Here is a 26,872-nt window from a genome sequence, read left to right as displayed (position 1 = left end):
GGTGTTATTTCTGAAGCCTCTGTTCTGTTCCATTTGTCTATATCTCTGTTTTGGTGCCAGTACCATGCTGTTTTGGTTACTGTAGCCTTGTAGTATAGTTTGAAGTCAGGTAGCATGATGCCTCCAGCTTTGTTCTTTTTCCTTAGGATGGTCTTGGCAATGCAGGCTCTTTTTTTGGTTCCATATGAACTTTACTTTTTTCCAATTCTGTGAAGAAAGTCATTGGTAGCTTGATGGGGATGGCATTGAATCTATAAATTACCTTGGGCACTATGGCCATTTTCACGATATTGATTCTTCCTATCCATGAGCAGGGAATGTTCTTCCATTTGTTTGTGTCCTCTTTTATTTCATTGAACAGTGGTTTGTAGTTCTTGAAAAGGTCCTTCACATCCCTTATCCCTTGTAAGTTGGATTCCTAGGTATTTTATTCTCTTTGTAGCAATTGTGAATGGGAGCTCAATCATGATTTGGCTGTCTGTTATTGGTGTATAGGAATGCTTGTGATTTTTGCACATTGATTTTGTATCCTGAGACTTTGCTGAAGTTGCTTATCAGCTTAAGGAGATTTTGGGCTGAGACGATGGGGTTTTCTAAATATACAATCATGTCATCTGCAAACAGGGACAATCTGACTTCCTCTTTTCCTAATTGAATATCCTTTATTTCTTTCTCTTGCCTGATTGCCCTGGCGCGTGCTCACATTACATCTCTGTCACATTTTGATAACTCTCCCAATGTTTCATACTTTTTCATTATTATTATATGTGGTATGTTGATCTGTGAACAGTGATCTTTGATACTACCACTGTAATTGTTTTAGACTGCCACAGGGCACACCCATAGGACAGCTAACTTAATCAGTAAATGTATGTGTTCTGACTGCTCCACCAACTGGCCATTTCCCCATCTCTCTCCTTCTCCTCCAGCCTCTCTGTTCCCAGAGACACAACAATATTGAAGTTAGGCCAATTAATAACTTCAGTGACCTCTAAGTGTTCAAGTGAAAGGAGGAGTTGCACATCTTTCAATTTAAGTCAAAAGCTATAAATGATTAAGCTTAGTGAGGAAAGCATGCTGAAAGCTGATACAGGCTGAAAGCTAGGCCTCTTGCACCAGTTAGCCAAGTAGTGACTGCAAAGGAAAAGTTCTGGAAGGAAATTAAACATGCTACTCCAGTGAACACACAAATAATAAGAAAGCAAAACAACCTCATTGCTAATGTGGAGAAAGTTTCAGCAGTCTGGATAAAAGATCAAACCAGCCACAACATTCCTTCATCCAAAACCTAATCCAGATCAAGGTCTAACTCTCTTCAATTCAATGAAGGTTGAGAGAGGTAAGGAAGCTACAGAAGAAAAGTTTGAAGCTAGCAGAGGCTGGTTCATGAGGTTTAAGGAATGAAGCCATCTATGGGACATAAAAGCACAAGGTGAAGGAGCAAGTGCCGTTGGAGAAGCTGCAGCAAGTTATCCAGTATATCTGGCTAAGATCTCTGTTGAAGGTGGCTACACTAAACACCAGATTTTCAGTGTAGACAAAACAGCCTTCTGTCAGAAGAGGATGTAATTTAGGACTTTCATAGCTAAGAAAGAGAAGTCAATATGTGGCTTCAAAGCTTCAAAGGACAGGCTGACTCTCTTGTTAGGGACTAATGCAGTTGCTGATTTTAAGTTGAAGCCAATGCCCATTTGCAATTCTGAAAACTCTAAGGCTCTTAATAATGATGCTAAATCTACTCTACCTGTGCTCTATCGATGGAATAACAAAGTCTGGATGACAGCACATCTGTTTACAGCATGGCTCACTGAATGTTTCAAGCCACTATTGAGACCTACTGCTGAGAAAAAAAAGATTTCTTTCAAAATATTACTGTTCATCAACAACGCACCTAGTCACCCAAGAGCTCTGATGACCATGTACAAGATTGTTTTCATGCCTGCTAACGCACCATCCATTCTACAGTCCATAAAGCAAGGAGTAATTTCAACTTTCAAGTCTTATTATTTAAGAAATACATTTTGTAAGGGTATATTAGCTACCACAGATAGTGAATCCTCTGATGGATCTGGGCAAAGTCAATTACAAACCTTCCTGAAAGAATCACTATTCTAGATGCCATTTAGAACATTCATGATCCAAGGGAGGAGGTCAAAATTCAACATTAACATGAGTTTGGAAGGATTGGGTTCCAGTCCTCATGGAAGACTTTGAGGAGTTCATGACTTCAGTGGAAGAAGTCCACTTCAGTAAATGAAGTCTAGAGATTTCATCTCTAGAAATTTGATCTGAGTCTTTAATATCTTCCATGTCTCCACTTAACTTTTGAACATATATAATGTAGCTATAACAAATGTGTTAATGTTCTTGTCTGCTAGTTTTTACATCGGTGTCAATCTGGGTCCAGTTTTGATTGATTTGCAAGCCTGTTAATTTTTTATCTGATGATAGCAATTGTGAATATTACCTTGCTGAGTGTTGGACATTTTTGTATTCCTATATTGTTGAACTTTGTTCTGAGATGCAGTTAAGTTACTTGGAAACAGTTTGATCATTTTGCTATTTCTTTTAAGATTTGTTAGGAAGGACTAGAGCAGCAGTTAGTCCAGGGCTTACTATTACCCACTACTGAGGCAAAACCCTCCTGAGTACTGTACTCAGTGTCGTGTGAAGCATGAAGTTTTCCAGACTGACCGGTGGGAACAGGCACTATTATGGCCCTGTGTGAGTGCTAGCTATGATTTCCTCTAGTTCCGGTGATGCTTCCCTTAGCTTTGGATATTTCTTCACAAGCATGCGTGGATCACTGTAAATCTCAGGAGTTCTCTCTCTGTGAAGCTCTCTCCTTTACTACTTTTCCCTGGACATTCTAACTACCTTGGTCTCTCTGGACTCTTAGTCCAGTTTTCTCAATTTACGGAGCCCACCAGGCTCTACCTGGGTTCTCTTCCCTATGCTATGGCCTAGAAACTCCCTCTTGTGCTAGGGCAATCATAGACTTCTTCACCCTGTTTCTTTCCCATCTTCTGGCTGCTGTTGCTTGAGGCCCAGTGTCTTGACAACCACGGTGTCATATAGTGTTGTTGTTGTTGTTGTTATTGCTATGGCTGTTTCAGGCACATGAGAAAATCCAGTCACTATTGCTCCATATTGGCTAGAATCAGAAGACCATGGCCTGAGGGGTCATCTCGGGGCCTGTTTCTAGGTTGACATATTCTAGGAGAGAGGGAGACAGAGGAGGAGAAAAGTGAGACAAGAGGAAGCGAGAGGGAGACGGAAAGATGATGCCACGGAGAAGGGAAATAATGTCAAGAGGGAAACCTTGAGAAGGCTGTAAGGATGCGATCCAGGCCCCTCATGGAGGGTCTCACCCCACCAGGAACTGGAATACTTCTCCACTGTGACGAGAGGAAAATCAGGCATATGAGTTTAGATGTAAGTCAGTAGAAAGAGTGGTTGGGAGAAGTGCCTTAATTTGGGTTCCTCCAGCAGACCCTAAGACAAGGAGTTGAGTGCAAGTCATTCCTTTAGGAAGGGATCCCAAAGGAAGGGATCCCAGGAACTACTATTATGGCAGTGGGGAAGTGAGACATTATCAAGCAAGTCACCACAGTAACTGAGGCTTGATGTGGGGGAAAACGCCACAGAGTTATCCTTACTTAGAAGAGCTTGATTATTTTACATCAATTTCCATTAGCCCTTGGTTGACTGAGGGGCATTAATTTCCCAACACTTCAATGCCTTGTACAGGGCAAAGCAGCCCCAGTGGCCAGAGAAAGCAGATGCTGGCAGATCAAGTCCAACCAGCCTGCCGCCAAATGAGAAGGGGTGACGGTGGGGCAGCAACAGCATCTCAGCACGTGCTGCAGGGACCGCTGCTGCTGGTGACACAGTATTTCACCCATACAGTATGATGCCAGGGCTTCATTGGTACTGGGAGATGGAGCAGAGAGGAAATGTCAGTCTCTGCAAAAGGGTATCCCAAGTGAGACTACATGGGCCCCATGTGCTACAGCTGTTGCTAATCAGCCTTTCCTTTTAACACAGGCATGCACATCTGTGCACACACACAATTCTTTTCCCCACAGCACCGACAGTCCACAAGGCTATATATGGCACAGAGCACAGATAGGAGGGGAGGCAGCAGAAAGGGGTGAGAAGCGCACTAGACACGGAGCCATGAGCTCTGCCTCCATCTCCTGGGAACCATGTGATGTCAGGAATTGGTGTCTCAGTTGGTAAAAGGGTGCTAACTTACCTCCTAGGACAATTGGGAGAATGAAGAGAAATAGGTGACCATTTTATAAACTTTAGAAGAATTATTACCACCAGAGTCCACCTGGTATGTGTAAGAAACCCCAGAGAAAGATAAGCTTCCCAGCAAAATCCACTCAAGATCACAAGAAAACCTTCGGGAGGTCAACTTGATACAGAAAGATTTGATATGGAAAAGGTGGTCTGTGGTCTGGCCGCACCAGCATCGCCCAGGATCTTGTTAAAAATGCAGAACTCAGATCCCAGCCTGCAGAGGAATCTGAGTCTACTGGATCGGAACCTGTATTTTAACAAGATCCCCAGGGGACTCTGGTGCACTTGAAGCCTGGGACTCACTGGCCCTGTGCTTGGGGTCTGGGCCTGCCTCTTTCCCTGACTTATCCCTCTGATTTCTGGGGCAGCTCAGCTCCCTCCACCATATAGTTAGGGCTGTGGTCCAGATCCACTCCAGGGAGAGGCCAGCAAAGCTCTGTATTCTCATTGCTGAGCTGAAAAATTATTATAACTATGCTCATCATCATGATTCTGAAGAAACAAGAGATGGTAGAATCATACTGAGGAAAGCATGATAATACATTTCTGAAATTTACCTTCGAAAATAGTTAAAATTAACAACAATAACAACAACAATAATGTCCTGTTGCTTAATTTATTTGAACTGCAGCAATCCGGAAAAGTCGTCAATGCACAATGACTCATTCCCTGAGGGTTCTGAATAAGATTCTAAAATCACCACCCATGGTTTTCCTGCACTTTGAAGTGACACAACAAATGACAGCCGAGATGGGCACTGTCTCCTGAGTCCAGAATGGATGACACACACGCGCCTCACAACAATAACATCCTCATCTAAAAACAGCCTGAAAGGAGGTTATTTCTGGGCTTTACTTGTTAGTAAGCATTTGTGCACCTGTGGGCAGAGACCTAAGACCGAGATAGTTTGGGTTTTTTTTTTGTAGAGTCAATCAACAAACTTGTTGTTGCCTTTTCCATGCCAAGCCCTGTTCTAAGGACATGAGATGAATTCAACCCTCAGAGGAAAACCCTCACAGAGCAAAAATTGGGATAACAAATGAGAAAAGCCATAAATGAGAGGTGAGGAGGCTAAAGGAGAAAGACTCTGGAGAAGTGTCCCAAGAGGTGAGCACGGAGATGATGGGTGAGAGGGGGATTTGGTCAAAAGTCAGAGGGAAGGGAACTGCATGAAGAGGGAACAGCCGGCACAAGGTCCGAAGGTGGAAGCAGCTTGCAGGGTTCTGGCAGAACAACAATGTAATGCTCTGGAAGAAAAATTCAAGACAAGTAGCCTTTTGGATTACATAACAACCTATGGGAAACTCCACAACCCCTGACAATGCTTTGTTGGCATCTGGGAGTGTAACAGCCTCTAGGTGACTGCTCTGAGCTCAAGGCCCCCCAGTCATCCCCCAACCCAAGCTCAGTGTCCCTCCCCACCGTTGATGCTTTGCCTGTCTCATTCTTCCCTACCTTTTCCCACGTGATTACCCATCTTCCAGCCTCAGCTCTGGAATTGCCTTTTTCTTGATGCTTCCACCTCACTGAAAAAACTGACCCTTCCTCTTCTCAGCATGAATGGGCTGCCATGGACCGGGAGTAACAAGCAGAGAGAGTAAGTTGAAAGGAAAGGGGTTGATCTTGGTTTGGGACAACTTGAGGCTGACATACTTTCAGAAAATCCAGTCAGGGATGTCCCAAGGAAGTACGTTTTGGCTCAAAGAAGAGAGCAATTGCAGATGTGTATTTGAGAGTCATCAGAAAATTGAAGCAAATGTATACCTACCTGCTTCTTCCTCTTCTAATAGATGAATCCAGCACCTCTACTAGATTCTGTCCCCTCCCATTATTCAAGGACAGTGCACCAGCAATTCTCCCCGCTCCTGCATCACAAACTTTCTCCTCTCCATTGGATCAATCCCATCAGGAATCCCAGTTTCTTACATTAAACAAACAATTCTTAATCCCACTTGCCTTTCCAGCAACTGCTCCATTTCTCTGCTCCTCTGTACAGTGACTCATGAAATTATTTGTACTCTTGGTCTCCAATTCTCTCCTCCCATTCTCCTCCAACTCCACCAAAACTGCTTTTCCCAAGATTGCCAATGACTTCCACACGGCAAGCTCCATGAGTCCTCATGTTACTCGACTAGCAGCAGAAACACTTTCTTTACATATTTCCGAGACACCACAATCTCGAACTTTACCTTCCATCCTCTGGCTACTTCTGCTCAGTCTTTTCTGGTTCTGCCTCATCTTCCTGACCCCCATGTCCTTACCACCCCAAGGCTCAGTCCTGAGACCTCTTTTCTGTCTACTTGACCTCTCTTCTTGATATCCAGTGGCATCTTGAGTTTAATATATCTAAAACTGAGACCTTGATATTCTACTCTTCAAATTAGATCTTCCCACAGTCTTTCTCATCTAAGTTAATAGCCATTCTCTTCTTCCAAGGTGCTCAGAACAAAAACCTTGGCATTAATAGTAATGTCAGCAAAATGGCAGGGTAGGCAACTTCACAGAAATATCAAAAAACAAGCAGAAACTATCAGAACCAACTTTGTCAGAACTCCAGAAAACAGCCAAAGGTTTATAGCAACAACTGAACACTGAATCAAGAAGAGGGCAACTCCTGACTGTAGGGTGATTACCAGGGACTGGGGCAGGCAGGAATGAGGAGTTATTGTTTAAAGAAGTTTGAGCTGATTACAAAGTTCCAGAGATGGATATTGGTGATGGTTGCACCACAACATGAATGTGCTTCATGTCACTGAACTATACACTTATTAATAAAAATAACTAAAATGGCAAATTTTATGTTATATATATTTTACCACAATAAAAAAATATGATACAGGCAAGCTGTGTAGCATTACTACTCCTTGCCCTAGTCCCGGCTTGGCAGCAGTCTTAAAGACGGCAGCCCACATTCTATTGTGGATCCTGGTCCCTCTTTCTAGAAGGGGCAGAGGAGACACCATTCTCAATTTACTGTGTAGGTCTGCTCTAATCTATCTCAGGGCTATTCGAAGGACTGATGCAAGATACAGTCTGCTTTGCTTAATGCAGAATGTACCCAGACCAGAAAAGTAGAAGACAGTACTCTATAAACATTACAAGACTCACAAAAAAAAAAAAAAAAAAAAGTGCAGATGCCTGAAGCAAAAGATTAGATTTTGGCTGCAACATATAATAGACTGCCAAAAGCCTAGAAGAAAAAGCCAAGGAGAGTGTTTCTTTGGGAAATTAGGGGACTCCAAAGCACCCTTGTATATGGAGGAATTTAGAAAGCTTCGTCAAAGACCGCAAACTTTCACTACAGGTTGGTCCGTAGGTTCAGTGGAAGTCTGCATAAGTGTTGAAGGAGAGCCAGAGAACAGAAGCAACCTGAAAAGACTAAGAGAGGTGTTTTTGTTTAGGTCCTGTCATTCAAAGAAATCTGTCAAAACACTAGTTAGACAAAAGCTAAGACAGAGCAACTTCAGTGACCAGTGACCACACATGAAAAGGAATACAATCTATGAAAAAATAAGTAGAAAAAGTCACTAGACAGATGGACTACTACAGCCTTCAACCAAATAATCAACCAACGAAACAAACTAAAAGCCCAGAAAAACCTGGAGGAGAGTTAAAAGACACTTATTTACATAATTTAAAAGATGAATGAATAAAAAATTATAAATCTGTTATTGGTTACATATGCATAAAGATATAATTCATGACAACATAAAAGGGGGACAAAGATACACTGGAGCAGAATTTTTTGTATGCTATTGAAGTTAAGTTGGTTTCAATTCAACTAGTGTGCTGTAAATTCATGACGTTCAATTTAACCCCCATGGTAACCACAAAGAAAATACCTAAATATCTTAAAAATAGCCACAAAAGAAATAAGAACAGAATCAAAACATTTCATTACAAAAAAACAAACACAAAATTGACCAACACAGAGGTTAGGAGAAAAATTTTTTAAAGAAAGAAATAAAAATAGATTAATTTTAAATATCAACACAAAAGACAGTAATGAAGGAAATGCAGGATTTTAAAAGGTAAAAGACGTATGAAAATCAAATATCAAATTGTAGAAGTCTTTCTTTATCCAATAGTATATTAAATGTAAATGGATTAAAGCCTCCAATCCAAAACAAGAGATGGCAGAATGGATTAAAAAACCATCATCCAATATGCTGCCCACAAAAGACATTAATAAAAACAAAGAAAAGGGGCCAGGCGCGGTGGCTTATGTCTGTAATCCCAGCACTTTGGGAGGCCGAGGCGGGAAGATCATGAGGTCAGGAGCTTGAGACCAGCCTAGCCAACATAGTGAAACCCCATCTCTACTAAAAATACAAAAACAATTAGCGAGGTGTGGTGGTGGGCGCCTGTAATCCCAGCTACTTGGGAGACTATGGCAGGAGAATCGCTTGAACCTGGAAGGCAGGGGTTGCAATGAGCCAAGATCACACCACTGCACTCTAGCCTGGGTGACAGTGCGAGACTCCGTCTCAAAAAAATAAATAAATAATTAAAAATAAAGAAAAAAATCCACATTGTTTCAACTGATGCAAAAAAAAAAAAAAAGCATTTGACAAAATTCAACTCCCTTTTATGATGACACTCAGAAAACTAGAAATGCTTCCAGTTTTCACCTTCTGTCCTACTCCTCCCTTCCTCCCCATTCACTCTAATCCTGTCTCATTCTTCCGTCTTTGAACGCACGAGGCACATTCCTTGGGGCCTTTGCACTTGTTCTGTCACCTGAAACACCTTCTGCAGACATCAGCTCGGCTAGCTCTCTCACTTCCATTTTGTTGTTGTTGTTGTTGCCTTCTCAGTAAGGCCTTCCTTGTATAACCTATCTAAATTTTCACACGCATCTTGGAATTTCATGTTCTTCTTCCCTACTGTTTTATTATCACCAAGATACTATGCATTTTAAACTTATATATCGCCTGCTTAGAATGTAAGCTACATAGGGCAGGTACTTTTTTAGTATTTTGTTCACTGCTGTATCCCTAGTAGCTAGAACACTGCCTGAGACACATGCACTCAATAAATATTCAATGACTTAATTAACCCATACATAGGTGGAAGTTGAAGCTATAGCATAGATGAAAGTCCCAGGAAGACTGTGCTTAGTGAGAGGGGATGTGGGTTAAGTACAAACCCTGGTGAATACCACCATGCAAGAAAATAGCAGTTGATCCTGTGGGGGACTAAATAGGAACAGTATTGGGTTGAATGAGAGAGTGAATCTTATCAAGATTATTTATGATTTCACTAAACCCTTTTCTAACTTGAACATTAAGCCTGAGATTTAATTCAACAGCATAAGAGAAAAAGAACTAAGAAAGCTCAGTGTCTATGATTTTAGGATGAAAAAAACTTTCTTAGAATGACTCCCTAAAATAATGCATCTCGAGGACTGACAGGCACATTGTGTGGGACTACAAAGGAACCCACACACTGAGTGATGGTGGACACTTGGAATTCCCATCAGGTATCATATAAAGTACTTGGTAACTTCAAAAAATAAAATGTGATTTCTTACACCAAAAGAGGATCATTATGCACTGCAAATAATTCATAGCAGGTAACCAATGGTAAGTGCAAAGTAAGCATGTGTTTCTCTCCAAATGCTAGAAGAACCCAGGAGTGGGGTGGGTTGAGTTCTCATTGAAGAGATCTGGGCAGTCTAAATGAAGGAGGTGGAATTCAAGCTGGACTTTGACAAATGGGTGAGACTTTCAAATGCAGAGCATATTGTGTATGTGGTGGGGGAGGTAGGCAGTAGGTCAGGGTAGTAAAATGGGAATATGAATCTAGAAAATGATGCTTTAAGAGCCTTAAATGCTAGATTCGTACCATTGTATTAGGGAACCATTGAAGATGTTTGAGAAAAGGACATAAGGAGATAAGACTGTTATCAAAAAAGAAATGTCAAATACATTTTTCCGATCTAATCAAGCAAGACTCCAAATATTTTCTAAGTGTATTAATTCATTTTGCCAGCTCCAGTGACTTAAACTTCTTGATGACTTCCTATTGTTCAAGAACAAAGACAAACACACCTTTATCACAACCTGCAAGATTCATATAGTTTGGTTATCACCATCTGCTCCCACCATGCTGCCCTTGCTGCTCATGCTGCAGCCACACTGGCCTACTTGAAATTTCCCTCCCACCATGCCTCTTGCACTACAGGACTTCTGCATCTGCTGTCCTGTCTTCACAACGTATCTCCCTCCTCTTTGTCTAGTTACATCCTAATTCCTCTGGTTCCTTCTGATCACAGCTTGAGCATTCCTTCCTGAGAGAAACTCTCCCTAACCTCTTCATTGATATGCTATCACAACACTATGCATTTCTCCATCACAGCTCTTAACATTTAATACATCTAGTTTTAATTCTTGATTAACATGTCTCCTTCACTAGACTGGATGTTCCATGACAATAGAGGCTTTTCCTACCTAGCTGACAACTGTATCCCCAATGTCTGCACACAGAAAGAGCTCATTAACTACCTGTTGCAAGACAGAGAAAGAAAAGTCAGGACACCAGACAGAACCACTTGGAGAGAAGATTGCTTATCTATCAGTTTTAAGTAACCAGATAACGTAGTACTATTTCATTCTGTCCTCTGCTGTTTTATGCCTTTTAGAGCTGATCCAAGCTCACAGGGCTTGTCTGGTTTAAAAAAAAAAAAAAAAAAAAAAAGCAGTTATATGTTTTCAGTTACAGTGCGTATGTGATGTGTGAGCATGGAAGAGGGAAGAAGGCAGAGCAAGACTTTTCACAATTACAAATCTGATCCTGTGTTTCAATTCTTCTTTTTCAATATATAGGTCAAGTCTTGCTTACTTAAAGCTTACGAACCTGCAAGCAGAGGCAGCAGATTTTTTTTTCAATATCCTTTCTGGGAAAGGTCTTGCTTATACAGTGCTTTTTTTCACTCCACTTCCTCATACATGGGATTTATGACACATAATTAAACTAAAAAAAAAAAAGGCCTGAATTGAGCACCTCTGTGTAAAGGCACCCAAGGCTTATTAGTAGACATGTTAATAGTCCAACACCGAGTTCCTCCATCCTTTCAATGGCCAATCCTGCTTGGTAGCAAAAACACTTCCTTCTAGAGAAGGTAGTAATTCATGACTCAGCATGATGTCATTAGCATTTAATCTGAGTTTTAGTACATCATTTAACTTCTTTGAACCCTCAGTTTTCTATTTATAAAGTGGGAGTGGTGTAATTACTGGACTCAAAAATACTGAGCACCTGACTCTCACTGGCATTTTTACATGTACTGTTTCATCTTTTCTTCATAATAATCCCACGGGGTTAGAAATATTCACTTTTATTATGGAGAAACTGACTTGGAGAGGAAATGTGACTTGCTAAAATTCACATGATCAATACACAGAAGAGCCTAAGGGTCAAATCCAGACTACCTGACTACTATTTCCTTTGTACTAAGTCTCCTACCTCAGCAGGCTATTGTGAGAACCTTAGAAAGAAATGTAATTAAAAGCAAGTTTTCAATTATGAAGCTGTACTGTTTTAATACTGCTAAGTAATTTGTTACATCAGAGAGGAAGAACTAGAACCCAACCCAGGATTTTAAGGGTGATAAACATTACTTTTCTCCTAAGACTAGTAGTATTTCCTGTACTTCAAAAATTCTCAATTTAAAATGAGAAAAAAGAAAATAATTGGAAAATGGGCAAGGAAGCTGAATAGGTATTTCTCCAAAGATATATGAACGGCCAGCATGTACATGAAGATGCTCATTATTAGCCATCAGAGGAATGGAAATTAGAACCACAATGGGGTACCACTTTACAATTCATATATGAGGATGACTATAATAAAAAGACAAATAGCAGCAAGTGTTGGCAAGGATGTGGAGAAACTGAAACTCTCATAGACTGCTGATATGCAGTCCCTGTGGAAAAGAGTCTGGCGCCTGCACAGAAGGTTAAACAGTCACTGTATGACCCAGCAATTTCACTCCTAGGTATATACCCCTAAGAACTGAAAATACATAAAACGTGTACACTAATGTTCATAGCAGCATTATTCATAATAGCCCAAAAGTGTAAACAATGCAAATATCCATCAACTGATAAATGGATAAACAAAATGTGATATATGTCACACAATGGAATGGCCAGAAAAAGAAATGTAGTACTGACACAGTCTACAACATGGATGAACCTTGAAAATATGCTAAGTGAAAGAAGTCACAAAAGACCACATAGTATATAATCTCATTTATACGAAATGTCCACATTTCTTACGGCACATCCATAAGAGGCAGAAAGTAGATGAGTGGTCACCCAGGGCTGGAGTGATGGTGGTGGTGGTTTCAGTTCAGGATTTCTTTTGTGATTAATGAAAATGTTCTCAAATTGATTGCGGTAATCGGTTGCCCAACTCTGTGAATATACTAAAACCATTAAACAGCATACTTTAAATGGGTGAGTTTATGGCATGTGGATATTTCAATGACGCCCCCTTTTGTTTTTAATCCTCTAAGTTCACCATAAACTGCATCTGCAATACCAGGCACTTATTAAAGTTTACTTTAAACCAAATGGATTTTTCTTATCACTGCCTAATAGTTGTTAGGATTCTAAAAATACTGTAGCATTTGCATTGTAATTTGTTAACATTCTTCAAAGAGATGACTTTAAATTACTTTTAAATTATGTACTTAAATATGGAATACTAATAGATATAATGCTAAGACTTTCAGTAAAGGGATGTCTGAAAATCCATATATGGCATCATCATCTATCCACTTACTAAAAAAACCTAAGTATTATTCTTATTTTCTCCTATCTTCATTCCTCGTATCCATTTCATCAGCAGGAAGCCCTGTTTATAAACTTCATAAGGATAGGATTTCCTGTTTGTTCACTATGGTATCCCCAGTGCACGGAATGCTGTCATACAGAAGATGCTCAATTAATATTTGTTGAATAAATAAATGAATGCATGCTCTATTTCGAATTACCACCTTTAAAAGAAAAATTTCAAATCTCACTTGATAATTTCTTAGTATTTGTAATTTTTTTTTTAAATGTAGAAGATGGCAGTTTTATTTGCCATTCCAATTGCAGAAACATATGAAGGCTAAATTCTCACGGGACACAGGTATGCTATGCTGCCAAAATATGTAGAACATAACTTTATTCAAGTTTGCTCTTGTTACTTGATCCATGAATATTTAAAAGATACTTTATTTTATAAAAACTTACATCTGTAAGTAATGGATTGACCATAACAGAGGGCTTAACCTGGAATACATGGATAGGCTTAGAGGCCCATGAGCCCCTAAAATTGTATGCAAAGTCTAACATGTATTTAACATGTTGCATGTATATCTTTTTGGTGAGAGTTCATAGTTTACCAAAGAAGTCTATGACCCAAGAAAGGTTAAAAAATTACTTAACTAGAAACAGTCACAAAGGTTTTTAAACATGAATTTGTACAATAAAATAATATCCAACAGCTCCATCTATGGGTAAATCATTATCACCTAGCAGAACTAGTGACAACCACCAGAGATCAGTGCATCTTATGAATGCTTGTGTTTAAATCTTGAGTGTCACTCTAGTGGGAATTTATTAACTACAGTATCACAGCTTTTTTCCCCCCAGATGTAGATGCAAAAATTAGGAGACTGTTGATGAATTCTACTTACAGTACTTCAGCACCAAAAAAACTGGGCAGTTATGCTGATAAATGTATGTACAATTCAACATTTGTCAGTCTTAAAATGCTTATTTATAGTGAAATCTATATAAAACCGTTAAAAACTTTTCTATTTACATTTTAAAAAATGAAAAGTATAGTTTCCTTTGCCACAACTTGTCAAAACTCTTACCCTCCCACCCCCTTACCCCTTTCACTCTACTTGTGACAGACAGTGATCACAAGACCAAAACATATTGCTTCAACAAACTGTGTCCTAAAAAGGTAGAATGCTTAAAAACATTACATTTAGAACTGTAAATGAACTTTTTACACATTTCAAAGGGGCTTAAACAAAAGTATGTAAAAGTTATTTTCAAAGTCTCAGTCCAATGTGAATGTGCAATTTCAACGTTAAGAAAGCATCATATGAATGAAGAATTTGTTTTCTTAACATGACCGAACATTTCCTTTAGGTCTGAAAATGTTTCTTTTCCTCTGCTTCACAATGAAACATTTCTTAGTACGTTTTCTTAAAGGAAGAGGGAAAGTGGGGACAGACGACAGTGGAAAGCGTAGGCAATCCTGGTTTACAAGAAATTTGTCAGAAGGAGTACGGCCTGCTTTGAAATGTTTACACTTAAATAAATAGAAGGCAAGTGTGCTGCTTAGAGCACAAAGGAACAATACAATAAATTAGCACACAACTGATGAGAATGCACAAGCCACCCAAAAAGTACTTCCCACTGGTTAGGGATCTGATTTCTACCATCCAAGAAGGATTCTTTAGTGCCAGTATTATTCTAGGTGTTTATAAACTAATTATGAACTGAGCAAATGTAAAATTTTAACCAATTCAACACTTCCAGGGATTTGCAAAAACATACAAGTTTTTAAAAAACTTTTCGTGACACATCATTTCAAAATACAACTATTCACATACTCCTTTTAGATGGTATTTTGCTCAGTAGAAACCAGTTGAGAAACATTCACAGGAAGTCTCTTTCCACTGCAAGACAAAACTTTTTCACCGGCCATGATCCAACAGAGAAAGAAGACCAGGTCTTAAGTCACTGTAAATGTGCAGCTTTTTTTTTTCTTTTTCATTTTTTTTTTTAAAAAGTACATTCCCCTGTGAGTTTTATCTTGTTTTAAAATGCTGCTCCTGCAGCAATATCTTGTTGAAACACTGCTGCTTTAGGGTCCACAGCCTAAGTACAGGCAAAGTGCTCTTTTTAGTCATCAAAATACAAGGGTTTCCCTGGACACTTGGTAACCAAGCAGGTTTTAAAGTGCACTATTGTGTCCAAACACTAGGACCGTTCAGCAGAGCTCTGAGAAGGGCTGGGTTCAGTTCCATCCTCTGTGCTACTGTCTATGTCCTGCTCCATTGCTGTCTCCTCATCATCCAGCTGTTGACTGGTGAAGTTGTTTAGCTCAAGAAGCCCACTGGGCTCCACCACCACATTGGAGCTGGAGTGACAAGGAATAGCATACTGAGGAATGGCCTGGAAGAGAAGACACAGGAGAATCTTCATGGTAAGAAAAGGTAACAGAATAACTTCCTCAACAACACCAAGAAAAAAAAAAAAAGAAAAGAAAACTGACATTTATTGGACAACTGCACAACTACTACATGCCAGGCACTGTGCAAGGTGCTTTCACACATCATATTCTACTTAATCCCTGTGACAACACTGTAATGACATTATTATTCCCATTTACAAATGAGGAAACTGAGAGGGTAGGTGACTTAACCAAAGCCACACAGTTGGTTAATGCCAAGATTCAAATCCAAATCTTGTACAACTGAAAGCCATCTTTGCACTCCTTTATGGTGCCTCTTCTAACAAGGAGGCTGAAATCTATTGCCTAATTCAAGAGGAGAACTTTGAATGAAGCTTTCATTTGATTATTAAGCAAATGTAAATGTAGCCTAATTTTTCCCTTTATTATCTGCAAGACGAGTACCAGCAGAACACTTGCTGTAGGCCTCTGTGTAAGTAGATATCATAGGTATACTGCCTTGTCAGATTCTTTTTCCTCCATATTAGACATCCTTTAAAAAGGTTATCAGTTCATGTCATACTGTTGTTTAAAACTCTAAAATTGTTTCCTATTGTACTCGCTATACAACCAAACACCTTACCATGGCTACCAGTTTCATGCCAAACTCACTTGTACCTTAGTGCTTTTGTACTAGTCCTTCCCCTTTTCCTGGAATATTCTTCCTCTAAATCATGGCATGGTTGGCTCTGCAACTTGGTTCAAATGCTTGGAAAAGCTTTCCTTCCATGACCACCAACCCAAAAGTAGTGGGTTCATCCCACCCCCATATCTATTACATTCTGTCACATTTTTGTTCATTGCATTTATCTTCTGTTAAATTGTTTCTTACTCTTAAAATATAAGCTCCAGTAGAACGTGGACAGAGCACAGATCTTGACTATCTTAATAAATTGCTAGATGCCCAGAGCTTTGAACAAGGCCTGGCACATAGCAGAGGCTCAATAAACATTTGATGAATAAATATACATTTTTAACATTAAAATCCCCAGAGCAAAGTTGAATATCAGCACTTTGCAAATATACCTGACCAAAATAACCCTTTACTGGGGAAAGATATAAATTACACTATCAAGAAAATAATGCAAGATGCCTACGCATTGATTCTGGAGTCACAAAGTTCTGTTTGTTTGTTTCTGCTCCTTTCTTCCACATACCTGACAATTGTGTAAGACTATTAGACAAGGTCAAGAGGCCTGGATTTTAAGTTCAGCTCTGTCTCTGGCTTGCTGTGGGCCTCTGAGTAAGTCGCTCTACTTCTTTGAGCCCTACATTCATCTTGTGTAAAATAAGAAATTTGGAGGATACACTGTGAAGATCCTTGCAGTTCTAAAAGTCTATGAATTCCACATATATAGACTTCTTTATAATAGAAGATACATCTTGTTTACTTCCCTATTCTCAGCACTTAGCACTGTGCCTGGAACACAGTAGTTAAATATACATGTGGAATAAACAAATGAATGAACCAACCAATGAATAAAATACATACTGTCCACAAAGAGCAATGCTTTTCATTCAAAGTATTTAATATCAAACACATTGAATTTTTATAGAGCATTCTTCTAGAATCAAAGCACTTTACAGGACTCAGCAAATCAATACTTCAGATCAAAGCTAAACATAACTAATAAGACCTGAAAATGCTCTAACAATATATTAATGATGAGTATAATAATAGGAGCTATTTTTATTGAGCATTGCTCTACACAGACACTTGACCAGGTGCTTTATATATATTTTCTCACTTAATCCTAAAACAACCCTGTGAAGTAGATGTTAATGTTTCCACTTCATAGGTAAAGAAACAGAGATATACAGGTTAGTTCAGTTGCCCAAACCCACAGTACTGTTACATAATAGGTACAGGTAGAAATCACATCTAGGGATCTCTGACTCCAAACATTTGGTTGTTAATCACTCTGCTGTCCTCACCTCTGACATAGCACACCTGGCACATGGGACATGCTAAAAGCTGGCTGTGAATTCTGTAAAGAACCTATCCATTAACTATCATCCTTGATACATGAAGCAAATTACATTTTCACTCCTGTTTATAAAGTGCAGAAAAATAATTCCCAAATAAGCTGTTCAAAATGATTTTTAATTTAGTGAGTATAGGAATCTAAGCCCCCAGTAGGCATGATAATTTTGGTAAAAACAGTAATAGTTACCATCTGTTAGACAACTACCATGAGCCACGTACTGTGCTAGGTGCTTGATTTTGTGTAATCCTTGTATTAATCCTGTAAAGTAGGCATTACTGATTCCCATTTTACTGATGAGAAATCCAAGGCAAAATGACGTTAAGTAGCCTTGCCCAAAATCATACAATGAATGGCAAAGTCAGAAAACCATTCCTTTTCCACCACACCTTACTTCTTCAGGGGAAAATACAAAAAATCACAAATCCTTTTGTTAGGAAATATTTACTTCATTTACATTTCTTTTTACAAAGGCAAACACAAATTATTGTAATAATTCAATGGCCATTTCTACTTGCCTTTAAGCACTTCCTCCATACTTAATTCTATCTTAACTGGTTTAACATTGGTCAATTTGCATTCTCCTATAGCTTGGGACCATGGCAAAGAGAAAGTTTACCATAATGAATTGATGGTAAATCCTAGTCTACTTACATTTCAATAAATCCAAATTCTCAATTAACTAAAATGTGCTATTCTGATACCTTCCAAGTTCTACATCTGTTTAGCAAAGAATGACAAACGTCAAGAAAACAACCTGATACCTTGCAAGGAGAGAGGGAGATAAAACACAATTTCTAAGGGGTAGCCTGGACTCAGTGATTCTTTAGTCTTGATCTATTATGCATGACAAGAGATGATTTTTAGAATCAAGGAAATGTGAGATACCATCTATTATCAATGAATAATTCTATTGTGTTAATTAGCCTGTATTTACCAAGACATGAGAGTAACCAAACAAGATTTTTTAATAACAATGATTGAATTAAACAGTAAAGTTCATGGTTAGTCCCAAATTAAATATAAACATTATTTAGAAATATCCCCTTAGAACATGTCTCTCCAGACACTGCAGTTGAGGTTTGATTGTCCTGAGTCATAAATTTGGATCAAGAACAAGAACTGTTTTTCCAAGAAAAGGGTCCCCCAAATTAACCAGCAATAGAAGTGCAATCCAGTTACATTCCAGAATTTTTTGGGCAAAAATTGAGGATTACAAAATTTGAACCCAGGAACTTCCTATCTTCTGGGTTGACTTAATGAGTGAACACATTGGCAAGTATAGCTTGTATCTTACAAAATCAAACTGACACATGGGCCCTTTATTGCCTTTACAGTGTGCTGGGTGACAATGTCCATCAATTTTCTGATTCTCTTCCAGAAAATAAATAAATTTGTATTTTTGTAATAGGTGTTAAACCAAATTTGTCAAACACCATCTCAAAGATAATATCTATGTTTTCTTGCTGTCTTGGCTTAACTCTTCCTGTGACAAGTCAAAAGCATATCAAACAAACCCACAACCCCCAAGATGCCCAAGATTTCTCATTTTCCTTCCAATTCTTACCTGGATGATAATTTCTGCTGGACTCTCTTCAGCTTTCTTTTGGCCTACATTCTGAATACGCATGAACTGGCCTGTCGCAGGCACTGCTGGTGCATCAATTTTCCTTGTCGTTAGGGAAGAGCCAACAGTGGATGGACTTGAACAGGACTCTCTACATTTCTGTTGCTGGGGAGTGGAATTCGCCATCCCTGCCACCACCATGTGGGTGGAGGGTAATGATCCTGCTTCACCAGTGAGCATGCTAGTGGCAAGAGCCTTCTTTGGGGGATCCACTATCATATGTTCTACATTTGTATCAATCTGAGCTTCCATCAAAGACATTTTCAAAATGTCAGACACTGCTGTCTTCTCAGAGGCCTGAATGGGAGATATGCTTGTAACTGGTGATGTCAGCTTAGGCACAGAACTGCCACCAGTTATCTTTGTAACTGTGGGAGGCTGGTGCCCCTCAAAAGTTATCTTTGTAACAGAGGATCCTTGGGTTATAATTGGCTGCTCCACCTGAAAATAAATTGGGGTTGTGTGTGTTACAGCTACATCTCTTTGAGAAAATCTAATCAAACACCCCAGACAATATGGCAAAAGAAACATTTGTGCGCTATACTAGGAAGACAGTTTTGAAGCTTGCTGTTTTAAAAAAAGAGGGCTGGATAGGAAGAATCTGGTTATTTTTATAAAACCTAGAGAAAGAGGAGGGGTTGAAAGAACCTTTGTTCAGCCAGCCAAGGTTTATAGCAGTAAAGAAAAAAATAGTCTCAGCAGCCTAGTTTTCCTTTGGGATTTACAGCCCTAAACAGTACACCTTCAACCTGGCTCAAATTATTTCATATAATTTTCTGCTTCTTAAAATAGAAAGATTTTTCCAATCTTTTGCTTCAAAATACATGTATACAAACATATCCTATGTACATATATTTATAATATATACATACATATACATCACTCCAGCGCCACTGGTTTTGCTAATGTAATTTTGCTTTCAATTATCCACCAATAATTCCTCTGTAATCTAGAAGATAAATCTAAAAAATAAATTTAACTAGATGGCTATGATATAAGCTACAAAGAAAGATGTTCAAGGAAGTTCTTTTAAAAACTGCAGTTTACTCAGCATTATTACCACAGAAATCAGAGTTTACAGGCATGGAAATAAATATTTTATACCAAAAAATAAAAATAATTTAGGGATATCGCTTCTATGCACTGTTGGTCAATGCTGAAGTGATTTCAATAAAAACTGCCTGGAAAATCAAGTTCTGAGTGCTATGTTTTTTTTTCTTCCTACATATTAATGCGTGCATTTCTTCCCTAATGTCAACCTTCTGATGGGGCAAAGTAATACCAGCGTAATGAGGCTTTTGGGTTTCCTCTTGCCAGGAGAAAGCACTGATATCATGATAGGGTCGTGATGTTCTCATTTTTTTTTTTCCGTGAACAGAGAAGTTTAACTTTGCATGCTATCAATATTCCGTTACCTGGCTTGCCGTCTGTTTCTCTGACGAAGCTGCGAGCGACATTTGGCTCTGGGGGGTTTGGGGTTGCACGTAGATTTTTGGTTGGTTCGGAGCCTGCTGCAGTTTAGGGAGCTGCTGCGTGGTTTTCACTGCAAGCACCTGTACTACAGTTTGCGGGGGCTGTGCCATTAAGGTAGGAAGCTGCCTGTCTTTGGCCACCATGGGATGCTGTGTGTGCTGTACATCTGGCTTGGGCTGTGCTTGTTCTTGCTGGAGAGGGGTGACTTTTTGATGCCTGATGGAAAGCTGGGGCATTTGCGGGAGTTTGTGCTGGAGCTGGTCTGCCTGCAGGTGGATGGTCTGCTTCTGTTTAGTCTGGAAGCACTGCAGAGTTTTCACTTGCAGCTGAGTCTGTTCCAGCGGGGGCTGGCTAAGTTTCTGCTGTTTAGCTGACTGTGACTGAGTCAGGGCAGATCGGTAAAACAGACCTGTCTGAGGGTCTAAAGTGTCCATCTCTTCAACCTCGCCCTCCTCAGTTCCAAGTTCCTCGCTGTGTTTGGTAAAAGCAGTGTGACTGCTTAATGCCTAAGTAAAAAAGGCACAAAGTAAGAATGAAATAAGAAAAACATCTACATTGCTACATTTTCCTCTTAACTGAAAAAGACTTATGAGATTCACTCAAAAATTTTCAGAAGAACCTAGAAAGGCCAAGAAACCTCAAGGAGCTTTCGACTGAAACTTGCAATTTCAACTCTCAGACGTAATACTTTGAAAACTGGTCTACTTACTACTATCAGAAAAGTCTTAGAGGGTCCAGAACTTACAGATTAGAAGAATAAGATGGCCCTGCAAGCACAGCCTAACACGGAAAAAGAAGAGAAAGGCTCCCTGGCTCAGGAAACAGCCGTGTGGCCTATTCATGATGTTAACCTGTCTAAAAGCGGCAACCAAGCTGTGAGGTCCGGAGAAAAGCTAAGGTTTAGAGAAGCCCACCGTGGCTGTATGTAGGTCCAGTGCTGTCTGGAAAGTCAGGGAGATTGTCTGAGACCCAAGCCTGTCCCAGTCCCCACAGAGAGCCCCCTGCATGGGTGGAGATCATTCTTCAGGCTTCACCAAGGTCTGCATGAAGCACCTCTCGACTAGCATTCCTTGCCCCTTTCCTCAGATCCCAGAGCCCTGGCTCCCAGGAGGGAAAGAGACTGAGGAGGGGACAAGATCATTTCTGTCAGTAGAAGGGTAGGGTGCCCAGTGCCAGTGCTAAGTGTTGTGAGGAGGCATCATCTTGAGTGACATGATTAGGGCCAGCCTGTCAGACCTCTCTAGGTGTCTGGAGAAAGGTCAATGTCAGAAGCTGCCAGGTGAGGGCCGGACTCCAGGCTGAGACCTGCCCCCCAACAATACCTCCAGCCAGTTGGCTTCCCTCAGTGACATAGCAAGATCCACCCTATCCCCATCCTCCCTACTGCCTTATCACATGCTACACTTAAATCCTAAACCACAAAATTTTGAGATTCAATTGTGACTCTCCCCTATATCATAATGACTTTGCACACACAGGCTTTCAATTCAACATTCTTTGTTGCCTTTCTTTCAAGTAGTTTGCCTACAGTTAGATTCATCATCATGTGAGTGATGGTGACTTATGTGACTACTAATGATAAGTCATGCTTTAATCTGATATCAATAATATAACTATTTAACAGAGGCAGTTCACTTTGGGTTTAAATCCTGGCTCTGCCACCTGGAGCAAGTTTCTTACTTTCTTACTGAAGAGAGCATAAGTTTCCTCACTTGTAAAAGAGGGATAATCCACCCGCCTTGCAAGATCATAGTAAGAATCAAACAAGTTAATATACTTAAAGCTCAAAGCACAGTATCTGACACAAATTCAACCTATCAACATATTTTTCCTTTTCCCCATTACCCTTAATACCAGATGTCCTGTTTTACATTAGATTTATATTCTCAACTTTCTGTTGCATCTCTTCCTCTGTAATTGATCACGTATAGTTAAAAAAAAAAAAGTATTTATTTTCCTATTTATTCATAATGTTACTATGAGGATTCACTATAAAAGCAAAAACAAAACAAAACAAAAACACAAACCCAGCAGCAAACAGCTAAACAAGCCAAATGTTATTTCATTTGAAAATCTTATTTACCTCGATGATACATTCTTCCACAGTAAAATACACAAAAACAGTGACCAATTCTGATGTCATTAGATTCATCTAGATATTCTCACCTTTTTGAAATGGTAAGAATTCACAGATTTAAGGATACTGTTTCAGAATTATTTTCTGATGTTAAGACTCTTAATTAATTTCTTTTACTCATTTCTTAGAAAAGAATTACGCAAACACTCTACATTTCAATTATTTCTCCTCCTAAAATACAAGATGACACTGAATCTTATTTCAAGCATGGGGAGTTACAGAAGATAGGAAGAAAAAGAAGAGATACAACCTGCTGCATAATGTGGGTGATTGCTCCAGGGGAAGATGCTGGGATGGACTTCACCACCACCGAAGTCTGTGTTGCGGTCTGTGACTGAGCCACATGCTGGAGCAGGGTCCGCTGGGGCTGGGAAGGCTGTTGGGGCTGGGAGCGATGGCTGACTGAAAATAGAGGAGGTGATGATATTTCTCCAGAAATCACCACAGCATCTGTAACCAGTAGTCATTTTAAACAAATGTCTGTGAGCTTGTATCACAGAAACAAAGTGTAGTATTGTGAACTAGGAGGCAGAAGACCACAGTCTGCCCATCTATGAGCTGTGTGACTCTAAGAAAGTCTCTTATCTTCTCTGAGACTGTTTCCTCATCTGCAAAATGGGAATAACAGAGCTATTATAAGGATGAGATGAGAAATGTATATGGAAGCACTGTGAAAACTCTTATCACAAAGGAGGAACAAACCCCTTAAAGCTGCATCTTCCTGTGAGCTGTACTCACTTTCTCCAATGACTTTCATCCCATTAAGGTAACAAAGCAGTAATCAATTTCTGTAATCCCAAAATAATATCTTTAAGGAAAGTAAGGCAATACAAGTTCTCTAATCTCTTGGTCTCAGTTCTACATGCAATAAAAACATTAGTAGCATTCACTCCTTTGTATTAAGTGATTCTGTTTCACAACCTTACAGTTCCTAAAAATCTAAAGGTCTGGGTGATACTGCAGAAAATAAACTGAATCAAGAATCACACTTGGATCCTGTTCTGTTCTACCACCAAAGAGCCAAGTGAATTTGAAGAGGTCACTCATCCTCTATTAGCCTCTAAAACTTGAGGTTTTGTTTTGTTTGATTGATTTTCTTTTAATGGGATAATAAAAGCTTGCTGTTTCTATCTAGAAGAGGACCAAATGAAGTAACACATTGAAAAATTGTCCTTAAACTATAAAGTACTAAACAAATATAAAGAGTTAACAAAAGAATAGAAAAATCTGTTCTATCATCTCAAATTTAGCTCACCTGGCACAAATGGATAAGCAAGCAGCATAGAAAACATCCCTGCTTCTTATTCTATTGCTACAAAGGTCCCATGAAGTAACCACTCTATCAAATTTTACCAGCTTCAGCTTCAAAGTTTTATTCATTTATTTATTTATTTTTGAGACTCAGTCTTGCTCTGTTACTCAGGCTGGAGTGCAATAGCACAATCTCTGTTCACTGCAACCTCCACCTCCCAGTTTCAAGCTATTTTCATGCCTCCAGCCTCCTGAGTAGCTGGGACTACACGTGTGCACCACCACACCAGGCTAATTTTTGTACTTTTTAGTAGAGTCAGGGTTTTGCCATTACGGCCAGGCTGGTCTTGAAATCCTGCCTCAAGTGATCCGCCCACCTCGGCCTCCCAAAGTGCTGAGATTACAGGCATGAGCCACTATACTCGGCCTCAACTTCAACTTTTTACACAGTCCACAGAGCTTTAAAAATGCATATGATTACTGAGAAACTAACCCTTTGAATTAGAAACAGATAAAAATATATCTGTAAATTAGCTAAGGATTTTAGGATTATTGAAACTCAATAATCCAAGATTCTAATATTCATATACCCCGATCTATAATTTCAAATAGCACTTATTTCCTGTTTAGAAAAGTCATAGTGGGGTGTTCAAGAGTAAGATGATCACTATGGAAATCAATGTAAAAGTGCCATTTATGTATTATAAGGACTAACTTTGAAACTATCCAGTGAAATATAAATAGGCTTTATTTATTTTTTATGACACATTCTATCCATATTCACAAATGCAGTGTTTCTATTGTTGCCATACATATATCTACATGTGATTTGAGAGTATAAGCAGCATTACCAGAATTCTTTTATAAATGTACTGTACTATCTTACAGTATTTCACAGTATGCTTTGTATGCAGATGTTAAATTATGTGAGTTAACAAAATCTTCCACATGTACTCAACAGAACCAAAAAAAAGATAGTCAAGATAGTCAAGGTTTACATTAAAACAACAATGACTGAAGTAATTTACAATATGACTGAGTAGAAAAAACAAATTATAATATTAAAATTAAGCAAATTAATAGTATTTAAATGAAAGCATCAGAAATGAATGACATGTGAAAATAAATATTTCAGATGAAATTATCAGATTATATGGAACACTTCTACCACCCATACTAATCTTCATAATTATTACATTAAGCATTTTTTTATTAAGAAGTGAAATGGATTTTAAAAAGATCAACTAAGTCTATTTAAAAATAATTCTCCTTCAACTGTAAATTACTTCACGGTAATTCTCCAGAGTTCAGGAAAGTTAGAGAGAACTAGTACCCACTGCAGAATGATACAAAGGGCAGGTCAAGCAGAGCAGCTGGCTTTTAATTCAAACAAATGCTCAATATGGCTGTGGATATCATGGGTGGAGATTATGGAAGAAGGTCACAGAATAAACACTTGGAAAATAGCTGAAGTGACCTTAACTGGGCCATATAAACACCATAAAACAGTCATTTCTATTATTTTAAAGAACTCTTTTCCACTGTCAAAATGCTCATTTCTGAGAAAGAATTCCACTATTCTACAAAAGAAAAATCTCTCTTCCTTTCACTAAGTGGAGCTTACCTTTCCTCTACCAGATGAGAGTAGAGCGCATCCATTTAAGTGGTTCCCCCCAAAACAATCATCTTTTACCTTCAGTGATACTACAAATGGATGCACACCACTTACCTAGAAGGGGAAAAGCAACCTCTGTCCCCTCATCAGTGCGTTCTGAAAGGATAAGTAAGGGAAGAAATCATAGGTCTTTTCATCCGTTCACCATGCAATAATCTAGTCTACCCCCAGAGGTTAACATTAAGTTCCCCAGAATACTGGCCTCTGCTTTAATTAGCTTTCTGCTAAATAACTCTAGATGGCTTTCCATATCTTACCTGGATTTTCCCCTTTGGCAATTTTAATCCATTAGTCTTAATAATATTAACTCCTAAAATGATGCCAAAGAATTCCTTTTCTCTTTGGTATTTATGTCCTTCAAATATCTGTAACTTTATGTTCTCCTTTAATCACTGCTAAAGAAAACTTAAGATAGGAGTCCTCTACATATTGCCTCATAAGTCATCTCTCTCAAACCCTTTAATTATTCACATTACTATTCCCTGAACTATTTCAAATTTCAAGGTAATAAAGTGTTCAAAAGAGAAAGCAGTATTCCAGGTGTGGTCTAATCAGAATAGGACAGAAATAATATATCTTGTTTTATTTCTCTATATATGCCATCTAAAAATCTCAGTGTTTTTCTGCCAGACCACATTTTAAACAAATACCTAATCTGCTTTCCACCAGAACTTGTAAGTATTTACATGGATTTAAGGGTTTTTTGGCTAGTTTTTGTTTTCATTTTGAGACAGAGTCTCCCTCTGACACCCAGGCTGGAGTGCAGTGGCACAGTCTCAGCTCACTGCAACCTCTGCCTCCTGGATTCAAGGGATTCTCATGCCTCAGCCTCCCGAGCAGCTGGGACTACAGGCGAGCGCCACCATGCCCAGCTCATTTTTGTAGTTTTAGTAGAGACGGGGTTTCGCTATGTTGGCCAGGCTAGTCTCAAACTCCTGACCTCAAGCAATCTGCCCGCATAGGCCTCCCAAAATGCTGGGATTACAGGCGTGAGTCACCACACCTGGCTAAGGTTTTCTACTTTCTGAAAAATATTAAAAGGACTGGATTTTACTTCTTCTTTCCCCCTTGACTCACCTTCCCACAAAACTAAAAAATCTAGATGCATAAAAATACTTATTCGAGGACAGGCGCAGTGGCTCATGCCTGTAATTCTAGCACTTTGGGAG

At 39.2% G+C, this 26,872-nt stretch overlaps 1 protein-coding gene across 12 annotated transcripts in view; it reads right to left on the bottom strand.

The window, feature by feature from the left end:
* Positions 1 to 10,992: 10,992 nt before the first annotated feature.
* The window catches only part of LOC105468784 (EMSY transcriptional repressor, BRCA2 interacting), a 107,007-nt gene continuing 91,127 nt past the window's right edge, over positions 10,993 to 26,872 (bottom strand). For 6 of the 12 annotated variants that reach the window (XM_011719125.3, XM_011719134.3, XM_011719126.3 and 3 more), the window contains 5 exons: positions 25,758 to 25,799; positions 23,028 to 23,227; positions 20,583 to 21,146; positions 19,108 to 19,608; positions 10,993 to 15,497 (listed from right to left, as the gene is read on the bottom strand). In XM_011719125.3, coding sequence (XP_011717427.1) covers positions 15,303 to 15,497; positions 19,108 to 19,608; positions 20,583 to 21,146; positions 23,028 to 23,227; positions 25,758 to 25,799 — 1,502 coding nt within the window. In that variant the 3' untranslated portion in view covers positions 10,993 to 15,302. The remainder of the gene's footprint in view (positions 15,498 to 19,107; positions 19,609 to 20,582; positions 21,147 to 23,027; positions 23,228 to 25,757; positions 25,800 to 26,872) is intronic. The other 6 variants (XM_011719128.3, XM_011719129.2, XM_011719132.2 and 3 more) reach the window with 2 other exon arrangements.

This window comes from Macaca nemestrina, chromosome 12 (genome assembly GCF_043159975.1).
Source record: "Macaca nemestrina isolate mMacNem1 chromosome 12, mMacNem.hap1, whole genome shotgun sequence".
Lineage (NCBI taxonomy): Eukaryota > Metazoa > Chordata > Mammalia > Primates > Cercopithecidae > Macaca > Macaca nemestrina.
This window is presented reverse-complemented; position numbering and strand designations above follow the sequence as displayed.